This window comes from Macrobrachium nipponense, chromosome 9 (genome assembly GCF_015104395.2).
Source record: "Macrobrachium nipponense isolate FS-2020 chromosome 9, ASM1510439v2, whole genome shotgun sequence".
NCBI lineage: Eukaryota > Metazoa > Arthropoda > Malacostraca > Decapoda > Palaemonidae > Macrobrachium > Macrobrachium nipponense.
In genome coordinates, this window is record NC_061110.1 from 46,050,924 (window position 1) to 46,068,199 (window position 17,276).

Sequence of the window (17,276 nt, forward strand, 5' to 3'; positions counted from 1 at the left end):
CTCGTACATTAATTCACTTGTAGGTCAAGGTACCAGAGTGTGTGTGTGTGTATGTGTGTATGTATATGATATATATATATATATATATATATATATATATATATATATATATAGTATGTATGTATGTATATACTATATATATATATATATATATATATATATATATATATATATATATATATATATATACACACACACACACACACAGCCTTCACTATGCAAACTTTGCAAAAAAAAAAAAAAAAAAAAAAAAAAAAAAAAAAAAAAAAAAAAAAAAAAAAAAGTTTTTGGACTGCAAAAACTTTTAATAGGCTATTTTAGCACTCATCAGAAGAAATCTGACACTACAAATTCTCTTCTTGCTTGACCAAAGAATATTTCTACTGATATGTTTATGCAAAATACATTAAATGGGGCAGTTTTAATGAGAATATACAATTCATATAGTAGTGACATTGTTACTTAAATAACTAATCTGTTCTTCCCACAAGTGGTGACATTTAGTGCTAACATAGTTTCTGTATTAATATAGCTGGTGTTCTTGACTCATTTCTATTTATTTGTTCACTGTATGTTACTCTATCAAAGACACACACTTTATTTCTATGTGACCACCATCAAATTTAAAATTAGTTAGTATTTCTATGAGACAGCTATCAAATTTAAAATTAGTTGAATATATAAAATACATGTATTAACTAAATCTAACTTGTATAAAAGTGATGTGGGCAAAAAAACCCATCAACTGGAAGAAGTACCAACCACTAACTCTACTGTACACAATACTGTACTTCACATAAAATCTCTAAAATCCTTCAACTCTAAACAACTACAGTAAAAGTACATTAATGTACTTACAGTATTTAAAAATTTGGTTTATAGAACATCTATGATTACCAAAATGAACTTATTTCTGAGATAATTAAGAAAATGATTTAAAAAATCTAATGATATCAATGGACGTTTTGAGTTCTTTCCCAGCAGACAAGTATAAAAATACTTCCTCGCTCTGGCTGTAGAAGGCAATAACTGAAAAAGAATAAATTGAATTACAAACAGCCCTTCAACATCAAATAATTTGTTCAAGGCTATCTAAATGTTTGGATATACATAAATCACATTTCCAAAAGCCATTATCATTTAAGTGATATGTATGTTAACAAGACCAAGGCAATAATGGAAAACTAATAATGGCTGGATACAATGCTCTTCAGTAAGGCAAGTTTGCTACGGTCTTGCCACCAGTACAAGACCTCTTTGGCGTGCCGTTTAAAGATCTGCCCAGTTGCCAATTTTACGAAAACAACAACTGACACATGTGACAGACCTTTGAATGTCTTTGAAACAAAACCCTGAGGCTATAAATTACATAAAATTATAGGGGCTTTCTTTTCACTTCCAGGTACCTACTTTAATCTGCTTCCTATTTTCTCTCTCTCTCTCTCTCTCTCTCTCTCTCTCTCTCTCTCTCTCTCTCTCTCTCTCTCTCTCTCTCTCTCTCTCTCTCTCTCTCTCTCAGCTGTTCGAGCAAGAGCTTTTATATGGGATAACATAGGCCCTCCATTTGCCTCTCCATCTAGAAAATATCCATTTATTTTTTATACGATTGCCTTTTCTCGGCAGTGAAGTTGATGTCTATCCATGGCTGTGAGATGACCAAGGATTACTTGCAAGTTGGTATCAAATTCACTCTACACTTCAGTCAGGCCAAAACTCGTTACCATATCGTATTCAAACAATATTCAGTCATTGCTTCCTATTCATTGTCAGAGAGAGAGAGAGAGAGAGAAGAGAGAGAGAGAGAGAGAGGAGAGTAGAAGAGAGAGAGAGAGAGAGAGAGAGAGAGAGAGAGAGAGAGAGAGAGAGAGAGGAGAGAGAGAGGACTGTCTGTATACGACTGTTTATTTTCTCACTCATCAAACTTACTCTTTTATGCTTTGTTTCGTATTTCCTTGCTCATCAATTTATTCTATACCTATGATATTAAAAAATCAAGATATTTGTACAAAGGAGAAATGCCTCCAGACATATACCATGAAACCGAAAGGTGTAACAGGAAGAAAACCTCGCAGTGTACTATGAATCAATTGTTAGGAGAGGGTGGAAAGGAAGAAGGACAAAAGAGAATATGTATGGACATAAAGCAAAAGGAATGAAAGGGGTTGCAGCTAAGAGCCAAAGGGACACTGCGAAGGGACTAAAGCAATGCTTAAAGTGCACTGCATGAGGTGCACCCATGGCACTACCTGCCCCTAAGGGGTAATCTAATTATAGCACCTTGGAAGATGAAGCTCAAAACATCCCTCAGCCTTTTAGAATCACCAGTATTTTTCTATAATTACATAATCAGTTCCATCTTCCATTTCATTTTGACTTCATATTCCATCCATTTATTATCTGTAAAATCAAATCTTATTTGCAAATAATTACAATCAATATCTACAGTTAAGTTTTGTCTCTAATCCTCTCAATTTCCTTAAATGGTTTCTGGGCCTAACCTGTGTCGCTCCGTGAAATAGTTCCTATAGCACTCATTTCTAATGTATAAATATTGCTAAATATACAAGAGAAAAAAGCTATATGGTTATGAAAGAGTTTCCTGGCTCGCTCACCCTTATTTAAAGGTGTCGGTATGTAAATTGGGGCGTGTGAAACCACTATCAGAGGTCCCCTGCCATTTAGCCTCTTCCTTTCTCAATATCCTCTACAGAGGAGCCATTCCAGGCCATCTACTGCCCGCTACTGCTACAACTAGCGTCTTGTTTATTATTCCTTCGATAGCACTGCTGATGCGTACACGTGTTGTATCTCTCACTGTGTTTTAGTGCGATTTACCTTTGTTTGAAGATGCCTGATCATCAGGATACTGCTGCATCTAAGTTGAGTACTACAACTAATTTGTGGTCATATTTTAGGGTAGCAATGGTCATTATTTATATGTTTATTTAGTAACGAACGGGAGCCGGCATGACGCCGGTCCCAGGTCAGCCATTCGCGCACCGCTACCCGCGTATATTTACGCTCATATCGGCACCCAATTGGTCTCCCATACTAATTGGAGTCGCTCTTTTGGATAGATTAGCAGTTTTTCAGTTGGTAATATATATACATATATGTATATTTATTCCTGACGTGATATTTTTGTCCGTAAGCGGGGGATTCTAGCCTACCGAGTCGAACCGCATGCTCTCAGAGGGTAGCCTAGGTCTGGGATTCCTGTTATACATCCTCTATGTTGTCTTCCAACCAATGATTGGCTGGATGTGGTATTATATTTTACTTAGTATTTTAGCCTCTTAAATAAGAGACTTCTTGTCATTACGCGGGAGGGCTTCGGCCCTTACCGTAGCCTATACATGACGGTCCGTGAGGCACCCTGGTCTTCCTAGCCAGGTTGGTTATAAAAGCCGATTTGGCGGGTTAGGCTAGCTGCTCAGAGCCTTCCTGACCAACCTGATCAGATCATTACGATTTGCGAAGGTTAGGCAGCCGCTCGAGAGGACTCATTACCCCTCCCTCTCCCTTTCCCCCCGCATCAGGACGAGTTGTAATTCATATTATCCTAGTGATATTGAAATATGTGTTATTTACGCGTATTGCATGTTATAGTAGGCCTATAGGCCTTCTGCCTTTGTTCAGATGGGCCAAGCCTACCGCGTGGTTGCCCACCTGGCTGGTAGTGGCGCCAACTGACTGCATGTGGGCCACCCCTCTGGTCAACCTCCCTTCCCCTGCCCCCACCTCGGTGGGAGACGCACTCGCCTCACGCTACTCCATGTAGCCGACCCGAGTTCTCGCATAAGGGGGAGGATTAGGGAGTACGGTCGGGGGGTAGGCCCACCGCGTCATGCTCAGTGTAGGTGGTACAGGGGTGGTGCCCACCCCGACGAGCCTTGACTGGCCACCTGGCTCATCGGGACGGTACGCTCCACGTGTCACTATAATCGCGTTCCCTATCGACAGCCCTACTTCACCATACCTATCCTCCTTCCCCAGCGGGACCGGGACCCCGACCAGAAGGCATCGGCTATGCGAATAGCTACGATCCCTTATTCAATCAGATACAGGCTAAGGTTAACCGATTTCCCTGATCTGCTCTCATGTTGTCGGACCCGGAGATAAAAGATAGCTAGGTGGAAGGGGATAATGCGCTAAGAATGTTGCACAACGACAGAGCATTTTCTTACGCGCATGTATAGATATTAGTATTTTTAATTACTTAAGTAAGATAAATTTACGTACTTTTCTTTGGGTTCGTTTACTACGGCGGACATTCCTACTCCGCCGGGTATTCAAAACCGAAGTACCATGTTATTTTCACTAGCTCCCTCGCCTGGTTTCCATCTTCTTGGTTTTTACTCCATACCGCACTCCGGTGGGGATGGAGACTGGCCTTGAGACAATCTTATTCGACTAGATTACGTATCTCCGGTGCCAGCGGAGTCAGGCCAGGTTCATCCTTCCCCTGCTCTGTTGTACCAGGCCTAAACCTTGATTTCATGACAAGAACAAAACTAGGCACCAGAGCTAGTGAGATACAAATATTATTAGACACACATTCCACCGGAGTTAACTCTGGTGACAGTAGAGTTGCGATGCATGCCCCACCGGATACATCTCTGGTGGGTCCATTTAGAGATACTCATGTCTCAATTAACTTACAGATGGTGCATTGCTTGGAGACAGCGTTCACGGCCATACTGCAAGAGCCGTGCGGGCATGAGGTCTGCCGATCTTATGCCGGCTGTGCGGTCCTGGTGGGATCCCTGTTGGTGTGGCACCCAGATGGGTGCGAGATTTGCTACGGGCTTGTGAGTGATCTCACTTCTGAGTCGGTACATACCATTCTCAGAATGATACAATGAGAGTTATATTGAACAAAGTCATATTGATACATGCTAAACTAAGGAGGTAGTATTTAGGTTAGTGATTAAGATAACTATCTCTTACAGAACCCTCAAGCCGTCAAGGATGCGGCTCGGACAACCCTGAAGGCCTGGGTCGGTGGCTTTGGCAGAAATGTCAAGGCCAAGCAGCCCTACATGCTGTCCGAGGAGATGGCCTCTCTCATCTACCCTGGAGCGAAGAGGTCAGCAGCTGTAGAGGCAGAGGTGGTGGCCCCTATCATTGCCAGGATCCGGGCGGAGACCACGCCTTTGCCAAAAGACACGGAGGGTTTCGTGAAGAAGTATTGGGAGAAGAGGCGGCCATGAACTTAGACCGCGAGCCCATGGTTGTCGACAACCAGGGCGGAGGTAAGAATGTTGTTGAGGCAGGTAGTGTAGGGGCTAAAGGCTTGTCCTTTAGCCCATCTCATTCTTCCAATTCTTCTTCTTTCCAGGGATTCACCAGAAAGCCCCAGTCTGTTAGACCTAAGTCGGGCTCGGTGATCCCTATGGTGAAATCTTCTAACACCTTAAAGGCTATTAAGAAGTCCCTGCCAAAACCTAAAGCCAAGACTAGCCGCACCAGTACGCCATCAGCTTCCAAACCTGTGGCGGACTCTGCAAGAGCTACTCCCCCTCAACAGGGGTCGAGAGCGAGAGTCACGAAAGCTAGACCCCAGGAACCTAGCTTTGACCCGACGGCTTTCTCCTCTATAATGATGGAACAGATGGGTTACTTGGTGCAAACCAAGTTCCAAGAGATTATGTCTCCACTGTCCTCCAGTATTGAGGCGTCGGGACAATCCATCCAGTCCCTGAAAGAGAGAATGATGAACCAGGAGACCCTAGTGGCGGGTATCCAGGAAAACCTGGTGGCGGGACTACCTCAGTCCGGGCACGCTAGACAACCCCTGTCGATGCTGGACTCCTCAAAGCTGCCCCCATTTAAGAATAATAACCCTTGGAGGCCAGCAGCATACGCCCCGTTCTCGGAGGGTATGCTTACAATAGAGGGATGTGGAACCCGGAGGTTAGAAGACTTTGAGTTCTACCCACCGGATCTACAGTTCCCCTTCATGGGCTATGCCCAGTTGACGGAAGAGGCAATGATAAGGAAAGATAAGGTCACAAAGGAGACCGTCATCTTCCCTAGAGACCAGGCCCAACAAGCCTGGGTCCGGAACTTGACAGAGTGGGAGTGTGTCAACACTAAGTTGACACCCCACAAAAGCCCCTTTGCAATGTTCGTAGTGAGTGATGACACTCCTACCCCATGCCTCTCCAAAGTGGCCGAGCTAACGCTACAAGCGGCCACAGAAGATAAACCCATACCGTAACTCCGGGAGACAGAGTTACCTTCTCTTCTGCTCCCTGGAGGCATGGAGTGTTGGGTTGACGCCCCGGCAACTTTCTTGGTGGGTAAACTTAGCCCGGACTGTGCTACAACACAGTTTAGTGAGCAGCTACCGAGACTCCACGATACCTTAGCCAAAGCTGAGTATGACGCAACGTGCAGGCTGAGCACGTCCCTCAACTCCGCCACCATGACAGAAATGATGTTTTTGGTTTATGCGGAGGAGCCACTGTTCAAGATCCTAACAAAGTCGTACCTTCACACCGTACAGTGTGACCTTTATGACTTTGCAGTGGCCAGATGAAACTGCAGGAAGCACGTCTAGTTGGACGCTTCCATCTGACATGAGCCCAACAAGCTCATCAAATCCTCCATCTGGGGACCGAAGCTATTCCCTGAGTCCGTCGTTAACGAGGTTCTTGGGGAGGCAGCAAGAGTTAACCAGAGCCTGAGGATATGCTGGGGACTCATTACAAAGAGAGGATATGCTGGGGACTCATTACAAAGAGAAAATTCAAGTCCTCTAGGACGCATTCTAGGGATAAGAAGCGACCAAAGAAGTTCCAGCCCTTCCAGTCCACTCAGCCTCAAGCGGTGGTCCAAGCTGTCCCAGTGGCCCAGTTGAATCAGCCTTCCACCTCGAAAGCACAACCGCAACAACAATTTGTGCTACTGAGTCAACCCACTCAGCAGCCCCAAAGTTCAACCTCTTTCTCTACCTCCCCAGCCTTCAATGCTACCTTTGAAAACCAAGGGGGCTTTTCAAGGGTACAATAGGTTCGCCAGTGTGTGATGGTAATTGCTTCATAGCAAAGGAAGATAAAGGAAAGGAGAACGCATTTTCAAGAAGTTCGGCAGTAAGGAGGTTTTCGCGCCCGTGTTGGAGGCGCCTTTTTCTCATGGCTGTTCTGGAATCATCAGGCGTGTTGTGGAGTGCAACACACGCCTATGTGGCGGGAGAAATGCCGCGATTTCTGATGCAATACCTCGTCTAGATTCACCTAAGAAATTCTAGCAATCTCGGGAACCTGTGACGCTCGCCGTAGGCTCCACCCCCAGGATGCCGTATAAATACGACGGAGGAAGGAGGAGATATAGAGAGCAGAGATCGTAAAAGAGAGACTCCAGTTAGTCACAGAGAGATATCCTCAGTAAGAGCCACAGAACAGATTATCAGTGAGAGATCAGCAGCAGCAGAGATCATCCGCGAGATATGAGAAAAAGGAACCAACGAAGGATCAGAAGAGTTGTTCGAGAGTTGGTTGGATATTGGTCTAGACGTCTTCAGGAGTGAACGAATTATCTCGACGTCGAGCAGACTTCAGAGAAAAAAAGGTCCTGCTAGAGGTTTGGGTAGTTCCTGCCTTTCAAGTAGACTAGTTTCTGCAATACGGAGTCAAGAGGATGTCTGCAATTGTCGCTCTACTTTTGGAGAAGCCATTGCTTTGAATTACCAAATTGATTTGCAAGTATTTGAATTGCCTCACTGTTCCCCCAGTTCATGCAGTGTAAGATTCTATCTTTTTATGTAAATAGGAGATACCATTCTGCATTTACCTATGTTAGTGAGCTTGTAAATAAATCTTTGTTGTGTTAGTGTTTCTTTCTATATTTGTATCCCCAGTTTCAACTGTTGGTGTTGAAATATATAATTTTTTTATTTTATTTCATATCGAACCTGAAGCGGACCTCTCTCAGAGGCCGAAACATTGTGTCGACCCCTTGCCAGGATATTTCGACACCGTAACATTGTGGCGACCTTGCCTAGGCTATCAACACTTTAACAGTTTGAAACAGGGAGGATATAGAAAGAACCAGAATGAGTGAGATGGTGAAAGAGTTTATTGAGGCAGGTAAGCTACTAGGTCTAGAGGGGAATGATCTCCGTGAGTATGTTGAAAGGAAAGAAAGAGAAAAGTATGAGAGAGATGAAAAAGCGTGGGAGAGAGAAGTGAGGAAAATGCAGCGAGAGGTAGAAATGTTGGTAATGCAGCAGGAAGAAAGAGAAAAAGTAAGTATGCATGAGCAGGAAGAAAGAGAGAAAGAACGTATGCATGAGTTGGAAATTGCTCGGTTAAGGGAAAGTACTCGTAACAGACGGACGGGCGAAAACAAAAACGGAGCTGATACGTTAGGTATGAGTACAGTGCTAAAATTAGTACCAAAGTTTGATGAGGAAGATGTTACGACATATTTCACGTGTTTTGAGAAGTTAATGGAACGATTAGGTTCTCCTAAAGAAACGTGGACTTTTTGCAGTCAGTTTTGAGTGGTAGGGCACTTACTGTGTATAGTTGCATGTCTAAGGAGGAATGTGATAATTACGATATCGTGAAAGAAACTGTTCTTAGCGCGTACAGGTTAGTACCAGAGGCGTACCGTAAGAAATTTAGAAATTTGAGAAAGGATGAAAATATTACGTATGTAGAATACGGTAAGAAGTTAGAAAGGCTGTTTTTTTATTGGTAAACTTCTGCTAAGGTTGAGGATTTTGATAGTTTGAAAAACTTAGTGTTGTTAGAAAACTTCAAAGCTAACGTATCTTCTCAGATTAAGCTTTATATAGAGGATAGGCGAGAAGTATCTTTTGCAAGAGCAACTAGGCTAGCTGACGAATATAGTCCAACTCATAATTTGAGTGTTAGTAAGAAACGAAATGATCCTTCGTCTGGTAGAGTACAAAGCAGTAAAGGTTTCAGTCCTAGTAATAGCAATGCGAGTAAAAGTGACTATTCCTGTTATACATGCGGAAAACCTGGTCATACGTCTAAGGTTTGTAAGAGTAAAGTGGCATCTAGTGCCTCAGTATTAACTTGTTTCCGATGTAATGGGAAAGGGCATTTAGCGAGAAACTGTGCAGTAGAAAGGAAGGACGGTAAGAAACCAGTATCTCTAGTTAACCTTTCGTCAAATAGGAATGATGTGATGAGAGAAACTAGGAAAATTTTTGGTGAATTTCTGTCAGAAGGTGTAGTTTCCTCTCTTGGAGGAGTAGATTCGAGAGAAGTAGTCTTGCTTCGAGACACAGGCGCTGCTGTCTCACTGATTCGGAAAGTGTGTGTGCCGAACAGGGCAGAAATCAATATGGAAGAGAAAGTCATGTTAGGTGTATTTCCTAACACTTGTGTTCTTTGTCCTTTGTTGAAGTTGAATTTAGAACGTCAGGTAGTGTCAGAAGTGAAACTTGCAGTTGTGGACAGTTTGCCTGTCGATGGCGTTGACATTATTGTCAGTAACGACTAAGCTTTATCCAAGAATGTGAATCCTGTTGTGAGGGATATTCCAGTGCCTGAACTGGTAGTAACTAGGTCTGGTTTAGATACAGACGTAGACTACGGTCATAATAACTTCGTGGATTCGTACGTGGGTAAGTTCGTGGATTCGAAAGTGTAAGTTCGTGGATTCGAACGAGAGCGAGTTCGTGGATTCGAACGTGAGCGAGTTCGTGGATTCGAACGTGAGTGAGTTCGTGGATTTGAACGAGTGTGATAAGAGGTAGCGAGGTTGATCTTGGCATGAGTGTGGCTGAGAGACCGGACTCTATCGATGTTAACAGTGATAGCCAAACGGAAGGCGTAGCTGTCGAGAGTAACGTAGTAAATGTACCAGTATCTAGTAATAGTTACGGTGATGAATTAGACACTAACATTTTGGATAAGGATGAGGTAGTCAAGTTGCAGAGAGAGGATGAGACACTAACCCGTATTTTTTAATGTGAGCTGGATGATGATCTCGAGTATGTGTAAGGAAACTTTTTGCGTAAAGGACGAAGTTTCGTGTCGTGTTTGTCCTAAGTCAGGTAGTAAAGGGGGAATCACAGAAAAATTTGTAGTTTGAATTTAGCACACGATGAGCAAGGACATTTGGGAGTAAATAAAACTTTCAAGTGTATTAGTAGGGCATACTTTTGGCCTAAAATGAAAATTGATGTAAAGAGATATGCTTTAAGCTGTCCTGAATATCATGTTGCCGGGAAACCGATTCAAGTAATTCCCAGAGTTCAGTTGTGTAATATTCCTTAAGTAGGCGAATCTTTTGAGAATGTATTTATAAATATGTTCGGAACTTTGCCTAGAAGTAAGGGTAGAGATGATTGTGTAACTAATCTTGAGTATTATAAAAACAATCTAAGAGATGTTTGGCAGCTAGCGAGGAGAACGGAAGCGCTTGGCACTTAGCGAAAGAAAATGCGAGAGGAAGTCAAGGGGAAATTAAAGGAAAGCATGATCTTAGAGCAAAAGAGAGAAGTTTGTGTGTAAGAGATAAAGTTTTAGTACTAGTCTCGAGAGAAAGTCCCTTTTTACCTTATAAGTTCGAAGGTCCTTTTTCAGTGTTAGAGGAGAGGGGAAATATATATCATAGAATTGATGTGGGTAAGAGTAGAGCAAAGGCAATGAATGTAAATTTGCTTCAGAATTATAAACAACGGCCCATGCCATGGCCTCCGCCCATGTAACAGTGTTACTGAGTGAGATTAGTTTTGAGAAAAAACACAAGAGGTGTTTTAGTATTAATAAGTTTTAATCAGAGTTCAGAAAACGGAAATAGTAAGAGAGAAGGATAATGTTATAGCAGATAGCCTCTCTAGTTTTTTCAGAATGAGTAGCCTAATGACCGTTTTCTGTTTTGGCACGAGTGGTTGAGTGGATGAAAAAGTATTAAAGCTTTATGCAGAATTGTTTCCCCGCTGTTTAATTCTTGCTTCTCTTTAGAAAAAAAAAATAAAATAAAATAAAAATGATATTGTTATGATACAATAAAGTTTCATACATACTTACCTGGCAGATATATACATAGCTATCGACTCCGTCGTCCTCGACAGAAATTCGAATTTCGCAGCACACGCTACAGGTAGGTCAGGTGATCTACCGGCCTGCCGCTGGGTGGCAGGACTAGGAACCATTCCCGTTTTCTAATCAGATTCTCTCTTCCACTTGTCTCCTGCGGGGAGGCTGGGTGGGTCTTCAATTGTATATATCTGCCAGGTAAGTATGTATGAAACTTTATTGTATCATAACAATATCATTTTCATACATTCAACTTACCTGTCAGATATATACATAGCTGATTGACACCCTTTGGTGGAGGGCAAGAGACAGCTAACTACTGACTAGACAGGTAAACAACATATGTTGTAGGTATTTATAGACCTTGGTTCCTCTGTGTTTCTAGACGAAGGGTCGACTTCCTAGCTATTGCATAGGAGTCTGCTTCGTCTCAAGAGCCTTAGCAAGATAGTGATCTGTGGCCAAGAGTTCTTGTGGATCTGTCGATGGGGTATCATCCACTTACTTGACAGAGCCTAACTGGCATTTGTCAATGGGAGCACATCCGCTTATATGACAACACGCCTTTATTTAAGGAGCGCAACACCGATCCCGATCACCTGTTCCTAACATGAGGGTTTGCGCTAGAATTGAAAAAGAGTTATCCCCCAAACTCCTTTCAAACCTCAATAAAATTCACTAAGTTAAAATAAATTTAACTCATTTTTAAAGGATCAGTGTCGGCTCCTTATCCCAGCAACGTATCCGCTGACACGTATAAACCAAGAGAGAAGGATCTCTCGTAGGTTAACTTGACGTCCTTCGTGTAATGAGCAGTCAACACATCGTTGCATCTCTCATATGTTAAAGCTAATATGTCTTCCTGACATATTGTTACAAAAAAGAACAAGAATTTGCAAAAGCTCGCACTTCATGAGCTTTTAAATTCTCAGCTGTTTAAAGGTATCATCAAGTCACTTATGAAGTGCTTTAGAGATCACCATTGTTTCAAAGAAGACTAGGACTTTCTTTGAACTGGATCTCATCTGGATGAAGCCTAGAGCCTGGCTTGTGCCTGGTTGGCGCCTCGCCCTGGCTGGCGCCTTGCGCCTGCCTGGCTCCTTGCGCCTGGCTGGCGCATCCTGTTTGCCTGGCGCCTCGCGCCTGGCCGGTGCCTCGCACCTTGCCAGAGCCTTGTGCCTGTTTGGAGCCTCGCGCCTGGCGCGTGGCTGACTTCTCCCCACTTGCTGGAGCTTCGAGCTTGTTAAGAGTCTCGAGGAAAACTGGCGATGTCCACATCGGACACTTTCCCGATTTGTTCGCCTCTAGCGCACTGCGCCAGGTTGGAGGCCCGCTCCTTCTCCTCATCAGACAATGACAGTGTTCATATTGACTGTCTTTCTCTGGCGTCTTTACGCCTGTTTTGGCATTTGGCGCCTGATTGGCGCTACATTGTCCGAAAGTTCTGAAGATCCACCATCGTTTATCAGGAGACTGGAGAAGGGTGAAAGAAATTCTTTCACTTTGAGCTTTTGGCCTTTCCGGCAAGGGGAGGTGATTTTAGTCAGCTACATCCAGTAGACGATAGGAAATCTAAAAGTCCGGAAAGGCCAAAAGCTCAAAGTGAAAGAATTTCTTTCACCCTTCTCCAGTCTCCTGATCTCCGAGGAGGATCCTTATTGAATACTTCCGTTGCTAACGAGTTCTCCTCCTACATGTTGATGAGTTTTCTCGTTGCAGAAGCTTCCCTATCCTTGCCCGAAGGAAGGGAAGGAGCTTGGAAGTTTAAAGAGATTCTGAGCTGAAATTGGTAGGACTCCTGATTTCTAGCTCTTTAATGTATCTCTGAACCTTTTGGGAAGTAGTTTGAGCCCTCATCGCGTTCCCAAGACTCTGTCAGTAAACGTTTAAACCTTGTCTTCTTCTGTAGATGACAACGTCAATACCTTACCCGGACAACGAAACCTCTATCTGAAAGCGTCGATCCAGGAATAAAAGGCTTTAGTTCTTTTGCCAAACATACTATGCTGGCCAGAACCCATTGCCGAGTCTTCATAGAATTTGATTCCAAATTCTAAAGCCCAACATTTCACTTGTCCTTTTGATCGTTTAGGACCAGGAGAAACATTTGATGAGGAGCAGTTCCATCTTGACGGAACACGGAATCTGAGGCCCAAATTAGGATCCCATTCTAAGTATAAGATCTCCTACTCTTATCGTATAGAGGTATTGTATAAGATCCCGAAGATCTTAATTCTCTACTATCTCTAATATTCTTTGTCGAGACAGAGTATATCTTTTTACTGTGTTCATTGATAGCATAAAATACCAAGGTGATTCTTCCCCCTGAAAGGGAAGAAAACCATTATGTGGTTCACAGAGGTATCGGAAGAGGACAGTTTCCCCTTTCCATCTAGCACGATCTGCAGCAACTCTATGTCTTTAACATATTTGAAGGAATTATCAAGCTTCCCTTGAAAAATCCTCTCATTCATATTTACTTCTGGTCAGTCTGCACGCAGACAGACTCAGAGTTGATAGATTTTTCAGGTCCAATATTTATAATAGATTCCGATAAAATCTCTATTCTCTTAGAAAAACCTTCCGACACATGCTGAGAGAAGAACGTGACCTCTGTGAATCCAACCTTTTTATTGCCAAAATGATGCATTCATCTTCTTCCTTTGACGCCCATTTATCTTAATATCTGTTAAGAATATAAATAACTAGGGGAAAAAAGACTAGTTTATTCCCCTATTTAAATTAAAGATGGCGTATCTTGCTACCTCTCTTGTTTCCAGGAAAAAGAAGCAAACTATAAGAAGCTCGTTCGTCTTCTACCTTGCGAAGAGATCTGTGAATACTTTCCGCAGGTTCTCACAACTCTTTCCAATAAATGTTAAACATACGTTAACAGTTATTATCGTCGATCAAGAAGGTTCTCAAATAGGTTAAATCGTGCTCTGCCGAATTAAAATCCTTTATAATACCGTCACATTGTGGTAAACAGCATTCATCTAGGAAACTCTTGTAAGGATAGTAGGAATTCTGTAATTAAACACGGTGTGTGCATAAAGCTTAACCGTAACCGCTATCTTAAGGTGAATTTCCTACTACATTCTTTCCTCGCCGAGGCAGAGAGAGATCCTTAGCAAAACGAATACTATGTTATTCATGTTTGCCTAAAAATCCCCTCAATTCGTGAATAAGTCCCTGATTGTAGGGGGAATATACGGTGAACCATTCGATCCCTTAGGAAAGAGATGTAACCAACTTCTCACGACCGAGAACCGGATGGTACTGAATTGGCGTTACAAATCCGTCTCGTTCACTGCCTGGCTGCATTCATTCTGAGTTGCCAGTTACTCCCTTTAATGAAGGGATATAATAAAATTATTCTCGAGCCTAAGAAAGCTCTCAATAATGCAAGTTTAAGCCAAACAACCTTTGTTAAATACCGAAGCTGAGTAGATATTGCCGAAACAAACCTTTTAAGCGAAGTCCTTACTAGGAAAATCCTGTAAGGATATAGATAATTCCGTAGCGAACCAGAAAGGCAACTATGGTATGCGTATATGACTTGTCATTCAGTAGTCGTATACAATAAGTCTTCTACGACATTCTTTCCTCTCCGACATGCAGAGAAAGAATGGAAATCTTACTCTCTTCGTTCTTTTCGTCAATAAACCCGAATGAGTATTAGTCGAAAGAGATCGCAAATGACAAGCGAGGATCGAAGAGAATCTCTCCAGCTTTTATTATTTTGGAGATAAGTCCGTATTTTACGCCTTTCTTATCTGGAAGAGCCTCTAATCAATGAATGAGAGCTCGTACGAATCTTGTTCAACTTCCAAACGATTGCCCCTCTTTCTGAAAATGGTTGGTTGCATTATTTTTTAGAAGGAGGATGATTTTAATATCCACTTACTATTGAACTAATTCTCACAATTCTACTCTATCTTCCATTCCTCAAGTTGGGAGAAGATTGAGCAACTGGAGGAGAGCGCTTCCTTTCGAAAGGTGAAGGGCTTTTAGCAGTACCGACTCTAACCTGACAAGGGCTACGGCAGCCTGTGCTACATCTTGAGTCCCTGCCAGGAAAAAGCCGAACTTGCTCTTGCCTTTATTGCATTAAGACTATCCTGACAAGGGCGATGGTCGCCTGTGCGACAACTCCCGTCCCTATCAGGAGAAGCCTCGAATGTCTTTCACCTTTCGCCTGGAAGACTCTTGGCGGATGTCAGGCTCTTCTTGTAGGAGAAAGAGCCTGGCGCTAAGCAGGAGTATCTTGCCTAGAATACTCCTGGCGCTTGGGAGGAGTATCGCGATCGGAATACTCCTGGCGCCTGGCAGGAGTATCGCGCCTGAGAGGAGTATCGTTATCGGAATACTCCTGGCGCCTGGTAGGAGTATCACGTTCTGAATACTCCTGGAGCCTGGGAGGAGTATCGTGCTCGGAATACTCCTGGCGCCTGGCAGAAGTATCGCTTTCCTAGGAGGAGTATCGTGATCGGAATACTCCTGGCGCCTGGTAGGAGTATCACGTTCCGAATACTCCTGGTGCCTGGGAGGAGTATCGTGCTCGGACTACTCCTGGTGCCTGGCAGGAGTATCGCGTTCCGAATACTCCTGGCGCCTGGGAGGAGTATCGTGATCAGAACACTCCTGGCACCTGGCAGGAGTATCGCGTTCCGAATACTCCTGGCGCCTAGGAGGAGTATCGTGATCAGAATACTCCTGGATCCTAGCAGACGTATCGCGCTTGTAAAGTTTTTCTTGTGCGGAAGGTTCCGTGCGCCTGGAAAGTTCCGTGTTCGGAATGTTCCGCTTATCCGGAAAAAGATTTCTGCTTGGAAAGTTCCGAGCGTCTGAAAGGCGATCCTTGCCTGGAAAGTTCTGTACGTCTGGAAGTTTCTGCTTGTGCGGAAGGTTCCGAGTTATTGTCAAATTCCGCTTATGTGAAATGTTCTGCACATTTGGAAAATATTCCTTCTTGGAAAATTCCAAGAGCCTGGAAGGCGATTCGAATCTGGAATCTTCCGCCTTCTGGAAGGTTCCGCTTGTACGGAAGGATCCGTGTGCGGAAGGTTCCGATCTCTTGTACACTTGTTCTTACTTAGAATTCGACAATACTTCCATTTTCGTCCATAGCCCTCCCTTTCTTCTGAATGAGAAGGACTTCCATTTCCGATGAAGATCCTGGTTCATAGTGCTTCAGGCGCTTTGCGCCTCTATTCAGGCTCTTCAGGTGCTTTGCAGCTCGTTTCAGGCGCTTTGCGCCTTGTTTCAGACGCTTTAGGCGCATTGAGCCTCGTTACCGGAGCTTCATGCCCGAGGAGCTAGAAGCTTAAAAGTTATATATATATGTGTAATCACTAAACGAGATCCATATAATTCATTCGATCAACAAATATTCTTTAATATCTAATTCGTTATTCTCAGAATAGATATATTTTCATATACACGTACCGATGAGGAATTTATTGAAATAACTATTTCAAACCCGCATGGGATAGAGCTGTACGGGGGACGAACCCGGATAGGGCAATGCCTCTACCGCAACTGTTATCGAATGATGTCTTCCTTTCTCCATCTCTTCTGAGGTTCCGATAGCCAGACGAGATTATCTTGCATCTTCATTTAATCTACGCCGTTGAATGTTTCTTCTCCTTATTCGTCAAGACGATAATAATAAGGGGAACACATTGAATTAGGATGCCTTTCCAATGGCTATCCCTGGCAGTCTGGGACGTCTTACAGAACCTGCCGAGGGGACGCCTGATCGGTGGGGATTCTCCATAACCTCCGTACGGCTTTCGACTTTCCTTCTCCTCCAGGCCAGGGAGCTTGGAAGAGGTCTAGGCCTGGGAGCGAGACAGAGCCGATCAGACGCACCCTCTATTGCAATGGGGAACACTATAATCACTTCTTACCTTATAATAGCTCGTATCTTGAGCTACATTCCTTTATCTTCAAATTGCAAATGAATTTGTAGTTTCTGTGAAGCAAGAAGGTGATGAGGAAACAACACTACTAGTACTGTTGATATTCTAACTGCTCGTCAGAACGAGAGCTATTAAAGCTTCTAAAGAAAGTTTATCTAGTTCTATGTTTTTCTGACTTCCTCAAATAGGAAGTTACCTTATTTCCTCAATCAAATTCTAACATTTATTACACTTTATCAATGAATAAATATTTATATTTCCCTTTCTTGCAAACTATGTAATTGTCTACCGAAAACTTCGGTAGTTACACATCCTCTATTCTTCG

General features: G+C 43.1%; 1 protein-coding gene across 1 annotated transcript in view; it reads right to left on the reverse strand.

Moving 5' to 3' along the window:
- Positions 1 to 406: 406 nt before the first annotated feature.
- Positions 407 to 17,276, reverse strand: part of LOC135218555 (uncharacterized) — a 166,112-nt gene continuing 149,242 nt past the window's right edge. The window contains exon 6 of the mRNA XM_064254933.1: positions 407 to 1,029. Within this exon, the coding sequence (XP_064111003.1) occupies positions 923 to 1,029 (107 nt within the window). The 3' untranslated portion in view covers positions 407 to 922. The remainder of the gene's footprint in view (positions 1,030 to 17,276) is intronic.